This window comes from Ahaetulla prasina, chromosome 1 (assembly GCF_028640845.1).
Source record: "Ahaetulla prasina isolate Xishuangbanna chromosome 1, ASM2864084v1, whole genome shotgun sequence".
NCBI classification, from domain to species: domain Eukaryota; kingdom Metazoa; phylum Chordata; class Lepidosauria; order Squamata; family Colubridae; genus Ahaetulla; species Ahaetulla prasina.
In genome coordinates this window covers 360,136,711-360,155,563 of record NC_080539.1, presented here as the reverse complement: position 1 = coordinate 360,155,563, position 18,853 = coordinate 360,136,711, and the positions used below count along the sequence as shown (strand labels likewise).

Below are 18,853 nucleotides of genomic sequence, written 5' to 3'. Positions count from 1 at the left end.
CATAAAAGCTGTGCATATATTGAATTTATTTATTTATTTATTTATTTATTTATTTGAATTTGTCAAACAAAAACGAGAACAAGAATAAAATAAAAATACAAGCATTATTTCTCAAGAGTCGCCACCACACATCCTAAGAAGCATTTCCTTAAATTTAGAACACTCAAGAATTATACGTGTATACTGCACGAGTCAAAAAGAGGGCTGTGAAAATATTTGCAGACCCCTCACATCCTAGACATAAACTATTTCAACTCCTACCCTGAAAACGATGCTACAGAGCACTGCACACCAGAACAACTAGACACAAGAACAGTTTTCCCCCGAACGCCATCACCCTGTTAAACAAATAATTCCCTCAACACTGTCAAACAATTTACTAAATCTGCACTACTATTAATCTCATCGTTCCCATCACCCATCTCCTTCCACTTATGACTATATGACTGTAACTTTGTTGCTTGTAGCCTTATTTATATTGATATTGATCGTTTCCTGATTGCTTATTTGTACCCTATGACTATCATTAAGTGTTGTACCTTAGAATTCTTGATGAACGCATCTTTTCTTTTATGTACACTGAGAGCATATGCACCAAGACAAATTCCTTATGTGTCCAATCACACTTGGCCAATAAAAAATTCTATTCTATTCTATTCTATTCTATTCTATTCTATTCTATTCTATTCTATTCTATTCTATTCTATTCTATGTGAAACTGAGAAACATTTTGGAAGAAACAAAAAGACCACGTCCCCCGACATGCCTAGCAGAATGTGGCCCTCGCGCAGTTTGCAGCTCCCGGCAATAGCGAGGATGGAGAGTTTGGAAAACGTTACACCAGAAGGGGGCGCCGGTAGCGCAAGCCAAGAGAAGTTGTAGACTACACTTCCCGTCGCACCTTGCGGCTTTAAAGCCTGCCGCCGCGCGGCTGGATGACGTTACACAGGGGCGTTTCTGCTCCATAATGGTTGAGGGGGCGTGTCCCAGGGGCTTCCGCCGCCACCGCCGCGGAGATTCCCAAGATGGCGGCGCTGGCTGAGAGGGGGTACGCGCTGTCCTGCGGGCGCCTCGGCCGCGGCACACGAGTCTCTGTCTTCCACGTCAAGCTGACGGAATCGGCCCTGCGAGCCTTCGAGGCCTACCAGGGACGCAAGGTGGGTCTTCGAGCCTGGAGGTGGGGGGCGGGGTAGCGACCCTCCCCTTATATTAGGAGAAGTTGGTTATGGTGGGAAGGGGGGGAGGAAGAGAAGAGTAGCTGCCTCCTCTTAATGCGAGCTCGAAAAGTGGCAGGCTGGAAAATGGGGGGCTTCCTTTCTCTCACCAACACAGGGTTGGAGAGGAAAGGATGGTGGGCTCCCCTTCTCCTTAATTTGGCGAGGGAGAGGGGGAGCCCCTCTCCTCCAAAGTAGCTCTCGACGAAAGATGTCCTCAATAAGAAGCAAATGGCTCTTTAGTCCAAATATAGGGGCAGGCAGGAGTGTGGCATGCCGCTGATGAAATCTTTTCCCTGCCACAGAAAGAAAATAAATGACCTGGATTAAGGGGGGGGGGGAACCGACTTCTCTAGCAAATCTAGATGTAAGGAAATGTGAAAAAGCCAGTGTTTCTGCCCTCCCTCCACGCCACCCACACAAAAAATATATATCAAAAAATAAATACCATCCTGGGAGATGTCTTGCTTCAGCTTCCAGTAAGAATTGAGCAACCAGCCATGGGGAAAAAAATACATAAAGTATATTAAGGAAATGTTACACCTTTCACTCCAAAGGCCCTCTTTGGAAGCATCTCCTTCCTAACATCAAAGATGTAGCTTGGCAAAAAAAAAATATCTCTATGGGTAAAAGCTAAAGTGCTACTGTAGAAGATAATAACAAAAAAGCAGCTTTTTAATACCTTTTTAATAGCCAATTAAGGGGACTGAACATGGATTGGGAATTAAGCAACTGGAGTAGGAATGTTGAGGGGAAACTCTAGGATTCCAATTTTCTTTGAATTGATTGAACTCTCTTGAAAGGGGAGTCTTGGTTTTCTCATCAAGAAGGCTATCTTAAAATGGATGCAGGACACATAAAAAGTACAAATCTCCTTATTGCTATCTCCAAATGTGCCATGGAAGTAAGTGAAGAGGTTCTTTTCATAAATATTTAAAGGAATGAAATGATAGGCACATGGATTGATTTGGGGATTTGTTGAAATTAGACATTCCCTTGTTACACCACCACCACCCACCAAAAAAACCCCCACCCTAAAAATACCTAAGTCTAATAAGATTTGAATAAACATCTAAATAAAGTGTAGATATTGATTAGACAGTCTTGGGTTGGAATACTTTACAAAGAAATATGCTTTAAAATGGTTTTAAAGAACAGTATTGATAATTTCTGGGAAGGAAAATAAAATCTGAATTACAATACACTAAATTGTATAGAGAATAGATTCCCAAATGCTAGAAAAAGTAAAGTAGTTGTTTTTTTAAAAAAAATTGCTCTTGGGAAGGCAGTTTTTTAAAGGGAAATTTTGGGTTCTATTTTTATTTTCCAATATCAGGTGTATATGAGGAGGACCTGAACAGGTTCCTCGACTTTCATGTTGTAGCATAAAGGGAGAATGAGCAACAACAATGATCAGTGTGTGTGTGGAGAGAGAGAGAGAGAGAGAGAGAATTGAAATAAGAAATCCACGGAAGATGGCAGCTTCCTTTTGCCTTGCTCAGTTGTGCTCTGTTTGGGGGGAGGGGGGGATGTTGCCCAAGCTTTGGTCAAGGACTGCAGTGTGGAGAGCCTATCCTGTAGAGCAGTGAACTCAAGTGCTTTTGAGTATGTGTGAGGATTGTAGCTAGTAAAAGAGCTCTCTTTTCTCATTGGACACCTGGCCATGGGAAACATTTCACTGATTTCCTGCTGCTGTTAGCAGTGTGAAAAGAACAATTGGGTCCTCCATCGGTAAACTGATCGATTGGCTAACAGTGGGCAAACATTGTGACGGACCATTGAATCTTTGGTTGTTATATTTTTAGAAAAGGTGACGGACCTAAAAAGTTTATTTTTTTAAAAAAAAAGTTACATAAACACTTTTTATCATAAGGTTTGTCTTTCTTGGATGGCATGCAGCAATGTCTAAAACTCATATTTTTAATTTTAGATCCAGAGGAAGTTGAGATAATGCTACCAGTAGTTATAGAAATATCCTCGCCATCCATCCATTTTTTTTCTTCTCTTTTTCCAGCCTGAAAAATATAAAACTTCTATATTTTGGTCTAAATTCTTCTATTGATCTGTATCTTAAATGTACAGGCTTTTTTTTTTTAATTTAAGTTGAAGAACTGGAATCTGGCTGGGGGAAGGACTGTTTCATTGCCAAGTCGCTGCTGCTGCTGCTGCTTACTGTCTTGTGTTAAGTTGTGTGAACTCTGATGATGGAGATCCTGACTTAGATTTCTTGGGGGGCTGCCAAATGCTGTACTTTGGAAGCTCTCCTTTGGAGGGGGTGTCGAAATACTCTTTGGTCGCCTAAATTGAACTCCTGGAAAGAGTTGAAGCAATATGGCTTTGAAGGAAAATATTGACTCCTTTTTAAAATAGTGAATTTCAAAACGAATTGTGCCTCTTCTTTAAAATATAACAATTTTGTTTCCAGTTCTCCCCTCCATCCAAGTTGAGCTGCAGTAGCCAAGAGGCAAACCTGTTTATCATTGGCAACCTCAGCTTCCAGTAAAGGCAGTTTGGGATTGTGTCATTCTCTATTTTTAATGTGGGATGTTGGTTACCCAGTGGGCCTCAGGCAAGCTAAGAAGAGGACTCTTGCTAATTACTAGCTGAATACTGATCACCTTAGCATGGATTTCTTTCTGCAATTATTTCCAAGGACATACTCATAGTTGCAGAAAAATCAGTTGGAGTGAGAATGATATGAAACAGAGGAAGTGCTTGATGCTTTTCTCCAAAAAAGGACTTTCTCACTTGTGGGATTTTTTTCAGATACAATTGTGTAATTTGGATGAGCATACAGAGTAGGCAGATTATATACATTTCCTGAAGATGACAGGAAGGAAGGTGGTCTTTCAATATCATCATCCCCAAATTACAGCAATAAATTAGAGCTGTGGGATTACATGGCAGTAATGATCATTTTTGGGCTGTGATCTGAAATTATTGCATAATTGCCATTATTCCAATGATTGCAACAAAAATTAATCTTATGAAACTTAGGTCTAGTCCTACCAGCAATGCATCTTTTCTAGAAAACTGGAGTTGGTCAGATCTGATTCTTGATTCTTCAATATAGAGTATTGCGTACTATCTGATAAAGCCTCCCTAGGTTTTCAAGTTGGGGCCTTTTCCAGGAATTAAATCAGGATTCTCTTATATGCAAAGCAGGTTCTTTATTACTAGCCGTGACTATTCTCTGAATTGCCTTTCCCCTTTTTAATTTAACTGTTCAGTGTAAACCTGAATGTACCTCTTGGCTGTATTGTTCATTGTAACATTCTTACAGGCTTTACAAAAAGAGGCCGTTGATAGAGGTCCTTTCACAGCAAGAGCTTGGAATGGTGCATTCTGTTGATGCAGGCTAAATTTGACTGCATCTTTCTGTTGACCCAAACTGGGCCTGGCTCCATATCATGTGCAGAAGTTGGTCATTGTAACGTTTATTATTTGGCTCTGAAATCCCAGTTTAGATCCCCGCTTGATTTTGAAACACATTGGTTAAACTTCTTATGGCCTAACATTAGTTGACACATTGAATTCTCTGTTCATCCATAGAAGGTCCAGATAATTCCTTTGGCCTGTGTTTCCTGCAAGAGATAATAGGACATTAGGTATGAAAGAGAAAGAGCGTGCATATTCATGGAGTGTTTAGTGCTGGAAAGAGCATCAAAAATCATCCATCACTTCTATTAAGAAGCTGTTTCTAGCTTGTTTTTAAATTCAGATTTCTGCAATAAGCATCATTAGATGTGATTTAAATCCCCTTTCCAGCGCTACAATATAGAGTTTTAAAATCTACTAATCTTGTTCAGTGTTTTTCTCAACTCACAGTAACTGACAATTGGGCGGGGGGAGGGGGGAATCAGAGCAACCTGATAAAGATGGGTGATATTCATAGCTATCCAGAATTTGTCACCATCTCTGCATTGCCATGTAAAGGGAATTTGACTGTTTGGCCCTGCTGTGTTAAAGAAATCATGTTGTCTTTTTATGTGGGCTTGCTACACATTAATGCACACAGTATTACAAACATAATTTGCCATCAATCAGGATTAAGCACCCATTGTTTTTGTTCGAAGTACAATTGACACAACTGAGCAATTTAATATATTTGTAATTTGCCAATTGACTACAGATTCATAGTATAATGGCTTGTTCAAAATGGCAGTAAGTACATGGGCCTTTGTGGGGTCCCCCTTTCTGACCCCCACCCCTTCTGGAGTCAGCGTAACGTGAATGGTTGCAGGCTTGCAGTTTTCTAGTAAGAATAAATAGATGCTTTTCCAGGGCTGTCCGATGGATAGGATTAATCCTGAGCACCTTAGAAGTTTGATTCAGTGGCCAAAGATTTAAAAAATGTTATATACATCTGTGCATTTTGTCCTTACAGAATGCTGAGGGTGGCACCTATGAATGTGAAACATCCTTTTGTCCAGCCCCACCCTATACTTAAGTCTTCTCTGACAGGTCTCTATCCTGTTGAAAACCTTCTGGGGAAGGCAGTTCTGCCACACACAAAGCAGCTGGGTGGATTTGTCTGTTTGCATTGAGGTGCCTCTCCCCCTCCTCTTGCTCACGCACACCAAGACCTGTGGTAATTGAATGTCGTCTGAAGTAGTTGTGACATCCTATGAGTAGTCAGATTGGCAAGGAAGTGCCTCTTTGGAGACGCACGTATTTAAGTGGCTGGCAGTGATTCAAAGGATCACAGTAGTTAGGAAATCCCTGACTCTGAATCTTGCTTTGAGAGGATAGCTCAGGGGCCAAGCTTCTGTTTTGCACGAAGACAACAGGTTCAGTCCTCTGAATCTCAAAAGCCCGGTTGCTTGTTCAAGATCCATTCCTTCAAACTCAGGAGAGCTAATTCTAACCTGAGCAGGTTAGACTACGGGCAGTAGGCAGAGAAAGAAGGAGAAGTGCAGATATGTGCGTGTTGTTGGCTAACGTAATGTCTCTTTCTAAGTGTTCATATGTGTATGTATATACATACTGGTGTGTGTGTGTGTGTACACGCACACACATATACATAAACACACATACACATACATCGGGGGGGGGGAAGTATCAGATCAAATGTGCCCCGAAGTAATAATCTTATTTTTTCCAGAATATCTTCTTTGCAAATTGTTGTAGGGGGAGGGGGGGGGGTTTGGAAGAAAAAAATGTTGGTTTGGGAACTTCCATGCTGAATGTAATTGATCATATCTGTCACCTGTACAATATGTAGAATTGTCTTAATGTGGGGATAGATTACCTGTCCCTCTAGCTGCCCTGTATTTTCTCCCTGTTTCAATGATTTTACAGGTTCTGAGATGGAGGGGGATCTATCCTTCCATTTCCTACCTCATCCTTTTAACCAGAGATTAGGCTGATGACATTTTTCATTCAAAACAGCTACCTTGGATTATAAGACCTCTGTTAATTCTTACCTGTCTCTTTATTTCTAATCCTGTAGCATTATCTTGCAGATAAACCTCCCTATGTTATTAGTTTTCAGAATTGTATTTCCTGCCTGGTCATATGTATTACTTGTATCTGATTCACTGGCAGCTGAGAAATGATACAACTCTTTCCAGTTTTGCAGCATCTTCCCTTGTGTGCACCCCCTTCAGTCTTAGATACGCAGTTGAGTGCAGACCTTGTCAAGAAATTTCTCAGACCAAAATTCGACTCACTTTGGATCTGAATAACATGTTTATTATTAACAAATATGTCTATCATTTTAATACTGTTAGCCACCAATAATCATATATTTTAGAGAGGAAGCCATATAAATATAATGCAGATTGTCCTCACTTAGTAACAGTCACTGAAGGGTGATTCATCAGCACCGATGACACTAATGAAAAAAATAACTTTGCAACAGATCTTCACATTTCTCATCTGCAGGTCTGTAAAGCAAAGGAAAGCTGAAGTAAGATTGTAATCATAGTCACAGTTTCACATAGCAAACTTTGCTTAAGCGTTTTGCTTAATCATCAAGTTGCCAGTCCCAATTGTGGTTGCTAAAAGAGGGCTATCAGTAAATATGAGTAAGGTACCTTCCAGGGATTTTGTTACTTTAAAGGTAACGAGCAAGTCAAGTTCCAGAGAGGTAGGTGTGTCAGTTCCCATAGACAGGCAGACAGATTTAATACACTGGAGTTTTATGAATTTATATATCATAATGCAGTGGCCACTGAATCAGGAATGCTGCTTTCACAATAAAACTTATTAATCTTTAAGCTGCTGCAAAGTGTGGGTAGGCACACAAAAAATGAAAAGTCAGCAAGTAGGCGAAGTTAATACTCCGTTTTAGGAACATTTGGTTGATTCCTATTTGTAAAATAGACCTGATAGTAAAACACATGACTGCTCTGATTTTATCTTGTAGATTTGATCAGAACTTGCTGGTTTCTCAGCTTGTTTCTTTTTTCTTTTCTTTCTTTTTTTTTTTTGGATGCACAGGGGAAAAAAATTGCCAATTTTTTTTCTGAAATGAGTGCAGTTGCTATGGGATCCAGCAGCAGATCTGAAGGTTATTATGCAATCTCTTTCTTGCTGCACACTTTGTTAGTAGTTTACTTTTCCCTGGGTGTGTGTGGAAGATAGTAACAAATTAGGTATTTGGAGCAGAGATAGTGGAGACCAATATTTACAAAACAATATGGAAATACAGATTTTAAAGAGTTGCTTGTGTTGTTTTCCCAGCCGCTCTGTTACATCTGCCGCTTCTGTTGCAAGACAAAGCAATCATCCCCTCTTTTGCCGCCCTGTTGCTCTCTAAAGAATTAAAATGAGGGAAGGGTCGAGTTTATAATAGGGCTAGGAATTCTGCATCCTGCATGGGACCAATTAAGAATCTCGAGGTACATGGTATTTTTTTTTAAATTATTTTTTTTTATTTTGTGGAATAAAAATTATTTTTTATTATTATGTGGAATTATTTTGTGCAGTTGCACAACAGAATAGAGGAGGAACATACGTCAGTTAAGGACGGTAGGTGTCTCTTAATCCATAGGAGTGGATTGACCAGCGTATGCAGGTGGAAAACGCTGGAACGTTCTGTGCTGTTCTGGGAACCCTCTGAATCTCGCCAGCTGTGCAGGACTGCTATTCAAACAGGCAGTTTCACAAAGTTTGGCCCAGTCTTTGGGGAATGGTGTTATGCTCAGGGAATGGATGTTTTTGTTTTTTGTTTTTTGTTTGGTCTAGAAGCCCATAATATTTTAGGAAAATGTGTTTGGACATCTGAAGCTGTCTTCTGCTAAGTTTGATAATGATGCCAGCATACGTTTCTCAACGCAGAGTGGTCATTTCCGGATGCAATTGGGAAACTTTCTATAAACACTTCCCCCCCCACCTTATTTCCATAATCAGTATAACGTTTGCCTGAAATGTGGAACTCTCCCACTTATGTACAGGCAGAAATTTGGTCTTTTGGAGCTGATGGCGATTGAATGTTATCAGCTGTTAATTGTTCTCATATTTATCTTTTTTTAAATCATTTTGTAAGATGCCAGACTCGCTTCAGTAGTGAGATGGGTTGCATATAAGTTTATAATAAATATATAAATGTGGTGTTTCCAAAGTAGATGACTCCCCCCACCCATCTGAGGAATGGACCCGGCCTATGAGCATTATAATACAGCTACACAATTTAAAACATGGCCTATATTTAATCCCCACCCCTCCCTTTGGTCATGTTCATTATTTCAGCTTTGCTCGGCCCTCAATTTAAGATTTGGAGCCACGTATGGCTCTCAGGTTTAGCATCTCTGCAGTGTTATTTAGTTTGACTGGCAGAGGTCTTGGCCATAGAGACTTCCTCAGTCCGGTTACTTGATAATGTTTTTAAATGCAGTTGTCAGGATTGAACATGAGACCTTTAGCAGGCTAAGTGGGATCCTGCCACAATGCCCTCTTCCTCTAGGACAGGGGTGTGAAACTCAAGGGCCACGGGCCAGATCCAGCCAGTGGGGTGCTTAAATCTGGCCCATGGGGCCGGCCTGGAAATAGCAAAGGACTGGCCTGCGGTGCCTCTGCAAGCGAATACGTGGCACAGGGGCCCGTGCTCAGCCCTCTGCACACAGTTTTCGGCCTGGATGGCCTTCTGCAGCACTACTGACCAAAACGGCACTCTGCTGGGGGAGGCGTGTCCCATTTTGGCCAGCTGGGTGCAGCAGGTGGCATCCGTCCTGTCTCCTCTCCTCTCCTCGCCCACTGGCCCACAGAGGAGAACTACAATGCTGATCTGGTTCTCAAAGAATCTCCAGTTTGACACCCTGCTCTAGGAGTTCTTGAAGGAGGCAGACCAGCAGTGAAATCCAAATTTTTTTATTACCAGTTCTGTGGGCTTGGCTTGGTGGGCGTGGCAGGGAAGGATACCGCAAAATCTCCATTCCCACCCCACTCCTGGGGCCAGCCAGAGGTGGTAAATGCCGATTCTCTGAACTGCTCAAAATTTCCGCTACCGGTTCTCCAGAACCTGTCAGAACCTGCTGGATTTCAACCCTAAGGCAGACCATATATATATATATATACAAGGCCAGCAAAGGCTGAACTATGGACTAGAACAGGGGTCTGCAACCTTAGCAACTTTAAGACTTGTGGACTTCAACTCCCAGAATTCGAATTTTGGGAGTTGAAGTTCAGAAGTCTTAAAGTTGCCAAGGTTGGAGATCCGTGGACTAGAAGACCTCTAAAATCCCTCCCAGCTCTATTTTGACTTCTGATATCTAACTCAAGCAGATCTTCACTGTTGCCTCTTGCTCTCTATCCCAGATGCTGGTAGTTCATCACCACATACATTACCTGTGAACAGGCCAGCTTTCAGATTGGCCCAGTTAGATGAATACAGCTAGTCCTCAACTTACAGCCATTCATTTAGGGATCGTTCAAGGTTACAGTAGCACTGAAAAAAGTGACAGCTGGTCCTCCCGCTTACAACCATTGCAGCATCCTCATGGTCAGGTGTTTAAAATTCAGGCACTTGGCAGTCAGCATATATTTACAACAGTTGTGGCATCCTGGGGTCATGTGATCCCAATTTACAACCTTTCCAGCCAGCAGGATTCACTTAATGACTGCATTATTCACTTGCCAAATGCAATGATTTGCTTAAAAACCATGGCAGAAAAAAGTCATAAAACCAGGTGCAACTCACTTAAAACCAGGCGAAAATTTGCCTTGTTTAACGAATTCTGGTCCCAAATGTGATTGCACGTCAAGGATTATATCTGTATTCATTTTCAGTATGAATTGGAGAGTTTTTAGTTTACTCTGCCATCTTTACCTTAATCAACCAAACGGCTTCCTCCTGTGACAGCTCCCAAGCGAAGCAAACCTTTTCAACGGTCTTGTCCAGTTGGGTGAGATTCCAGGGGTAAGGCAGTTTTTATTTCCAAACTAAATGCAGCCAAGGATGTGGGCACTGCCTTTGGATAATAGCGACATACTTCTCAAAGCAGGGCAGTCTGAAAAGCTTCCCTAGGAGTCCAGCTACATTCTACGTTGGTGGGTTATGCAATAGTTAAAAAAAAAAGATATATTTATACTTAATTCTAAGCTTGAACAATATGAATTGAGTATAAATAATATAAATTTAAATCATGCATTGCAGTTGATATAAATAAGCTATGAATAAGCTGCCTTTTGTAGCTGGGAGCATTTTAATAATTTGGAGAGTATGTGATAGGCTGTCATGGCAGACATTTTTCATAAAGAGATTTGGGTGGCTACAAAATATCTATCCAAATGGAGATGGTCAATCCCAAAATACCAATTTACAGGTAGTCCTCAACTTACGATCACAATTGAGCCCAAAGTTTATGTTGCTAAGTGAAACATGTTAAGTGAGTTTTGCCTCATATTACAACTTTTCCTGCCACAGTTCTTAAAGTGAATCATTACAGTTGTTAGGTTAGTAACCCGGTTGTTAAGTGAATCTGGTTTCTCCATTGACTTTGCTTCTCAGAAAGTTGCAGAGACTGATCACATGACTCCAGGGGGCTGCAACCATCATAAATGTGTGAGTCAGTTGTCAAGCATCCGAATGTAAATCACATGACAATGTGGATGCTGAAACGGTCGTAAGTGTGAAAAATGGCCATGGCTGGCTTTTTTTCAGTGCCATTGTAACGTCAAACAGTCACTAAGTATACCTGTACTTTGAAGGTAAGTAAAGTTAAAGTTAGGGGGCTCAGTGCCAAACAAACATGGGAGGAGTCGTCCCCCACTCCCATCCTGCGTTCCTTGGCTATACCATTTTTTCCTCTTTCTCATCTCTCCTCTAACAAAGGTCTGTTCAGATCTTTTGCAGTGGACTTTTTGCCTGAGGCCTGAAATTAGGAAACCCTAAGCCGCCTGTTTCTGTACTAACCTTATGCAGTCGTGGGATTCACATAATTTAGCAACAGGTTCTTTGCTCTAATGACCAGCTGGGTAGGTGTGGCTCAGTGGTCGTGTGACCATGTGGGCGTGGCAAACGCAACGATCACTCACATCAATGGGCGCTTCACCTTAGCTGTTACAATGTAATAAGGGTTAGCCAGAGAGGCAGTTTCTGTAAGCAGGGCAATAAAGATTAGGCTAGAAACAACACCAGAATGTTTCCTTCCTGCCTTCCTTACAGGATTAGCTCTGTAACGTGGGAAAAAACAAAAGGAGATTTCTTCCAACAACCGGTTCTCAAAACTGCTTAGAAAGTTAACAACTGGTTCTCCTGAATAGGTGCAAACTGGCTGAATCCCACCACTGACCTTATGTACCAAGCCTATTTACAGCTGCATCCTGGCTTAACATTGCACGTACTGCATATACTTCTAACCAGTCATAAAAAGCATTTTATTAATTGGATTTGTATCCTACCTTTATTATTTTATAAGTAACTCAAGGCAGCAAACGTTTGTAGTACTCCTCCTTCTTCCTCCTGTTTTCCCCACCGCAACAACCCTGTGAGTTGGGTCAGTTAAGCTGTGCGAGAGTGACTGGCCCAAAGTCACCCAGCCAGTTTTCATGCCTAAGGCAGGACTAGAACTCACAATAGCCTGGTCTCTAGCCTGAAGCCTTAAACCACTAGATGAAACTGGCTCTTTGATAAGCATTCCTAAACAAAAGGAATCTTGGAAACCCTTATACAGAAATATCTCATTTGGAAGAGTTCTGCAAATGTGGAGCTGTTCCTAAGAAGTAACCCTGACTTTCGTCAAGCAACATGATTGCTTTTATTGGCATGCCCACAAGACGGGTTTGAAGGCTGATCTAAAAGTACAGGCAGAATAATGTGGCCCTAAACAATATGCAATTTTAAAGGTTAATACAAGCAGGTTAAATTGGACTCATAGGAACATTGGCAACCGGTGCAATTGAAACAGAATTCCCATCCCAACTTTGATCTTACCTTACTAATATATAAGTAAATTGCATTTTATATCAGTTTGAAGTCTCCGATCATCCGCAAGTATGGCTTCCGATCAGAATTGCTATGTACAGTTGGTGGCAGGATGCTGGACTAAGGAGATGGGAAATTTGCCGTGACCCATCAGAGCTCCTCTTCTTTGCCTTGCAATGGGTTACACTTTTGTAATGATTTTATCATAATAAAATCATAATGATTTTAATCATAACCACAGCTGCTGTGATAATGGAGAACAAAGTCTCTGTATTAAACGGTGCTTTTGTCTTTACACTAGCTGTGAGGGAAACAGAAAGTCTTTTTCGCATGCTTGTAGCACCTCCTAAAGGTATTTGTTCGACCATTCTTGGTCACAGGTCATTGAATTTCACAGAACATTGCTCTGGTCTTTCAGGCTCTTGTTCTCTTCTCTTGGGTCTCTGTGACCTCATTTCTGAAAAGTACAGGAGGGGAAGCAGCAATCAAAGCAGCATATTTCTCCTGCTCAGCTTGCTAATGCGCAACACATAAAGAGCTATGTGCATGCCTATGAAATGCACTCAGCCTGTCTGTAACTTCATTTTCTTAAAGTAGCACCAGAGAGTGCCTTGTTATAGGCCAGCCCCAACTTTTCACAAATTTCCTCGTATAAAGGGTGGTGTAGAGTCTCCTGCTTGAGCAGGGGATTGGACTAGAAGACCTCCAAGGTCCCTTCCCCCTCTATTATTCTGTTATAAATTAAGATATGGGATTATATTATAAATATATTATAAATATACCCTGTTTCCCAGAAAATAAGACCTAACCAGAAAATAAGCCCTATCATGATTTTTCAGGATGCTCGTAATATAAGCCCTACCCCAAAAAATAAGCCCCGGTTAAGATCGTCAGCTAGACGGATGCATTTTAGTACTGTATTTCCCTAAAAATAAGACCTAACTTGAAAATAAGACCTAATGCGTCTTTTGGAGCAAAAAGTAATATATGACCCAGTCTTATTTTGGGGAAAACATGGGTAGTGTTATATTTTCCCCAGTGTATTAGCTTGCAACTCAGGGCACTTTTTGGACATGGAATGTATGCACTTACTGCTCACCTTTAAGTCAGTTTTTTGACTCCTGGGGAATGCATGGACTAGTCCCTGCTGTTTTCTTGGCAAGGGTTTTCAGGAGCGGCTTGCCACTGTCTCCTTCCTATGAGTAGAGTGTCATCATTTAAGCCCCCGTTGACAGTCCTGGAATGGCATGACCTGGTTGCAGGGTCACTACCCAAGCAAAGGTTGGCACTTGCCTGCACTGGTAGTGGAAGTTTCCATCTCCCTTGAGGCCCAATTTTGCAGGGGTACCTGGTTCCCCTACTTTTAAGAACATATTTGCAGCTTTATGGCGTGATAATTTCCTCTTCTAATTTAAAAAAAATGGTTTTTAGTGGGTATTAAATTCTGTGGAATTACAATACATATCGCATTTAATCTAAAAGAAATGAAGTTTCTGAGGTTCTTTTCAGAACCGATAAAACTTTGAGTGGGAGATGTTCATGTGTAAAGTAGCATTCCCCATTTTTTGTGCTTTTCAAATGTGTCAGACTACGGCCCCAATAAACCACCCTGCTCTTTAAGAAGGATAAACATTTAGTCTAACGCATCTGGAAGGTACGAACTTGGGACAGATATTGTAAGCCATTTTTGTTCCTTTTCCGGTAGGTATGTTTTTCTTGCTTTCTCTCTTAAGCAGTGAGTTGTAACCAAATATGTAATCCTGCTACAACAAACCAGCTGAACCAAAGCTGGGATAGGGAGCTTGTAATAACAAAGAGTAAAAAATAAATTAAGCAAGGAAGTGGGTTTTGGCTTTTAAGCTCCTGGAGAAGGAAGATGAGAGAATCAATGCAACATTTTCAGAGGAAGGTTGGGGCTTTGTTTTTTTTGTTGTTGTTGTTATTTTTTTAGCCTGGGCTTTAAAACAAATTCAGTGCCCTAACAGCCAGTATAATTATATACTCATTGGGTCTGGAGAACACTGACTTCACTTTTTTTGCAGTAGCGAACCAAGTTTGGTGGCTTTGCTTTGGCCCTTTCACCTTTGAAATGGGGCGGGGGGGGGTTATGATAGGCTGCCTCACAGAAATATTTCTGGGGAAGGGTTAGAGCGAGTAGCAGCTGCTGGTGGAAATGAGAAGGCCCAGTATGTAGAAGACAAAATCGACTGAGACTGTAGGAAAACAACCAACGGCAGGGAGGCATTACATAAACATAAGAAATCCAATTCCATGGCTTTTGTTATCTTAGCCGGCATCCTGTTTCTTACTGTAATTCAACCAGAAGCTTCCAGGAACCACAGGCAAGGAAGGCTTGAGTGTAATTTGCCTCTCTGATCACTGTTTTTCTACAGAAGTTCACATTCTCTAATTCTGGAAACAGTGTATGGCAACGGAGACAGTTTGCCAGCCACAACTCGAAAACGTAAACAACTCAGAAATATCCAGGGCATGTATATTCTGCATATTAATCTCTTTATAAGTCATAACTATAGGACTCAAATGGATTTTGTTCTTCTGGAAATGAACACTATTAAAGAATAATGCACTTTTTAAGTGAATCAGAGTAACTGAAATTCTCCAGGTAAATCAGAAAAATTAAAATATATATATATCTGATTCACTCATAGTGAATACCGTTATTTGTGTGGATATTGAATGGAAGATAGATGTGACTGAGGGCAGAATGTATGTGCTTAAGGGTGCTCAAAAGAGAATTCCAAAATTTATAACTTTAAACAAAGTCAGTGTATTCATTAATTCCATCGTAATGCAATTTTATATAGTTTTATTTCTAGCTAGGCCAACAAAAATCCAGGAACTTCCAATCAGTTACTTATTGCAGAAAAGCTAAGCCATTACGAAAGAAGTTTAGCAATTATATTATATATATATATATATATATATACATACACACACACACACACACACACACACACACACACACACACACATATAGCAAATATCAAATGTAATTATTATTATTTTTCTTTTTCTTGGCTTCCCACATATGGGACTAAAATCAAATTGGTGGTAGATACAGTGTTCATGAGTTCGTTGTTTTGATGATGGCCTGATACAGTATCAGATTGCTTAATCTGACTATGAAAACTGACTTTCACATTTCGTTAGAAGGCCTTTCCTGTTTTTTAGAGCAGGGGTCTCCAACCTTGGCAACTTTAAGCTTTGCTGGCTGTGGGACTCTGGGAGTTGAAGTCCACAAGTCTTAAAGTTGTCAAGGTTGGAGACCCCCGTTTTACAGGGTAATGTTATTACTAGTAAATGAATTCTGTAGGCCTAAATAAAAAATTCGGCTCACAAAGGGCCTCTGATGGCTCAACAGACTAATGCAGTCTGTTATTAACACAGCTGCTTGCAATTACTGCAAGTTCAAGTCCCACCAGGCCCAAGGTTGACTCAGCCTTCCATCCTTTATAAGGTAGGTAAAATGAGGACCCAGATTGTTGGGGGCAATAAAAGTTGACTTTGTATATAATATACAAATGGATGAGACTATTGCTTAACACAATGTAAGCCGCCCTGAGTCTTCGGAGAAGGGCGGGATATAAATACAAAAAAAAAAAAAAAGTTCAATGAATTTTACCCCAATCCTAATTCAGCAAAGATTTTTTTTTAATTAATCAATTTATTTATTTATTATATTTATATTTATTTGTTTATTAGATTTATATTTATATTTTGTTAGATTTAAATGTAGTTCATTGCTTATACTTGCTTAATGGTAAATCTATTGTGGGCTAAAAACAAAAGTAAATAAATTAAAGAGAACTTAAACCGGGGTGTCCAACCATGGCAACTTTAAGACCTGTGGACTTGAACTCTTGGGGAATTCTGGGAGTTGAAGCTCACAGGGTGGAGCCCTGGCATTAAATATTCTAAAGTGCATTGTCTGAGGACCACACCCCTGCCATGCTACATGATCTCCTAGTCTAATGTAGAAAACTAACAGAAAATAAAACTTTTCTGTGGACTAATGTCCTAAAATCAGAAAACCCAATAACCTTTAAGGGAAAAAAATATTTGCAAAAATGGACTTTTTAAATGTAAAATCAAGTCTCCCTTGACTCAGGTTTGACTCTTAGTGTCTGTCAGGAACTCCCTTAACTGTTTTCATAGCAACTTACGGAAGTGGCTTCCCAGTTCAGTCTTAGCTCTGGATTTCATGTTGACTAGTCATCCAAGTACTAGCCGGTTCAAATGTGTTTACCTTTTCCTAAGTCAACTAGAGCTGATCATCTACTTCCACCTGCCATGACATTGCATGGAAGATTTTTTTAATTATTATTATTGTTAATTATGTGTCATCAAGTTGTTTTCAACTCCTAGTAACCACATGACCATATAGATTGATTTTCTCTGACCATCTATCCCTAACCTGTTTTTTCATGTCTCCCAATAGCTCCCCCATTTATAACCAAGTCCATCAATTTTGATGCTGCTCATCCTTTTCTTTTCTTTTCTTTTCTTTTCTTTCACCTTTTCCAGCAATTACTTCTTCACTTTAATGGTATCTGAAGAATGATAATTTGAGCCTGGTCATCTGTGGCTCAAATGAAAAGTCTGGGTGGATTATTTCAGTGACACATCCATTAGTTTGTTTGTTTACTTGACTGTCTATGTTAGTCTCAGAAATCTTCTCCAATACTCCCAAGGCATCAGTGCTCTTTGTATCCTTCTTTAAAGTCTAACTTTTCCTTCCAGAAAGTGTCAAAGGGAATGTCTTAGCTTCCACAATTCTGATCTGTGTATTGGACAGGCAGAAATCCCTGGGAGCAGACAATCTCAAAGATACCCCAAGAATTATGAAGTGCTTAAAAAACAATCCGAACCTGCGTGATAATCTCTGAAACTCTTAAAGCAATAGAAATATATACGAAAACCATCCAGCATTATAATTGCTCTGAGCCACTGTGTTCTGAATCAGCTGAAGCTTCCATGGTAGTCTTCACGGGAAGCACTACATAGAGCATATTACAGTAGTCCACATGAGCTATCGGTGTATAAATGATGGTGAGCATGGCCTCTTGATTCAGGAAGGTTGTAACTGACCCAAAGAATGGTTATATGCAAAGACCCTCTGGGCAGGAGCTATGAGTTTAGGAAGACTACCCTGAAATCGGAAGACTTCTTGTCCAAAATCACTGGGTCTTGTGGGAACTGAATGTAAGCCTGTTTGTCCTCATCCAGACCCAACATAGACTGGGTGCTAGGACAGAGCCTCAACTGCCCTATACATTGTAAGCCGCCCTGAGTCTTCGGAGAAGGGCGGGGTATAAATGTAAACAAAAAAAAAAAAACAAAAAAACTGCATTTCCTGCCCAGCCTGAATAAACCTGTATCAAATGGCTCCAGAGTTTGCTTGTTTCTGCGTTCTCAAGGCCTGGGGATTTGGATAAGTGAGAGCCCGCTGTTGAGTTGTAATGCAGAATACAGAGTGCATACTGGTGACTCCATGGAGGTAGGTATTTTCACCCAGTGGCTGTATGGAGGAGAGAAGCAGAAGTGTCTAGTTTGAAGGCATCTCAGGGTAGAAGGCCCTCTGGCCTGATTTCTCACTCCATACTACCATTGACAGGGCCTGCTCACTCAGAAGGAAAAAACCTCCTCTAAATCCAACCCTCACAGGCCATTGACAAGGATCAGAGACTTCTGTCACATGAAGCCTGAAAAAGACAGCCACACTTCCCCTATCCTGATCCCAACCCAGGTCATCCAAAAGTCAGTCAAATGTGAACTCAGCCTTATAACTGGAAGGGTCATCCAGATCAGGGGTCTCCAACCTTGGCAACTTTAAGCCTGGAGGACTTCAATTCCCAGAATTCCCCAGCCAGCAGAGCTGGGAGTTTTTTTCTGGGAGTTGAAGTCCTCCAGGCTTAAAGTTGCCAAGGTTGGAGACCCCTAATCCAGATAATCAGGTTCTTCCAGGGTTCTTTGCAGTTACGGATCCACCTCTATTTCAGCAACCTTCCTCCAAAAGAAAAGGTTGGAGACTGTTTAAAAGATTGAGGGATAGTTTTTCAATTGAAGAGCATCTGTCTTATCTTTTTCAAGGCAAGCAGGAATATTCTTCATACTCAATAAGCGTTCTTCACTAGTCAAGCTCAACTTTTGGTTTGCTCACCGGTTTGACAAGGACTGACATCCTACAATTATCAATTTCTTCAAGACCCTTCAAGAGGCTCAGACTCATCCCAGATAACCTTGCAGATAA

General features: G+C 40.8%; 1 protein-coding gene across 2 annotated transcripts in view; it reads left to right on the top strand.

Annotated features, from left to right (window-relative positions):
• The first annotated feature begins 989 nt into the window (after positions 1-989).
• Positions 990-18,853, top strand: part of ELL (elongation factor for RNA polymerase II) — a 58,957-nt gene continuing 41,093 nt past the window's right edge. For both annotated transcript variants that reach the window (XM_058163282.1, XM_058163281.1), the window contains exon 1: positions 990-1,157. In XM_058163282.1, the coding sequence (XP_058019265.1) occupies positions 1,026-1,157 (132 nt within the window). In that variant the 5' untranslated portion in view covers positions 990-1,025. The remainder of the gene's footprint in view (positions 1,158-18,853) is intronic.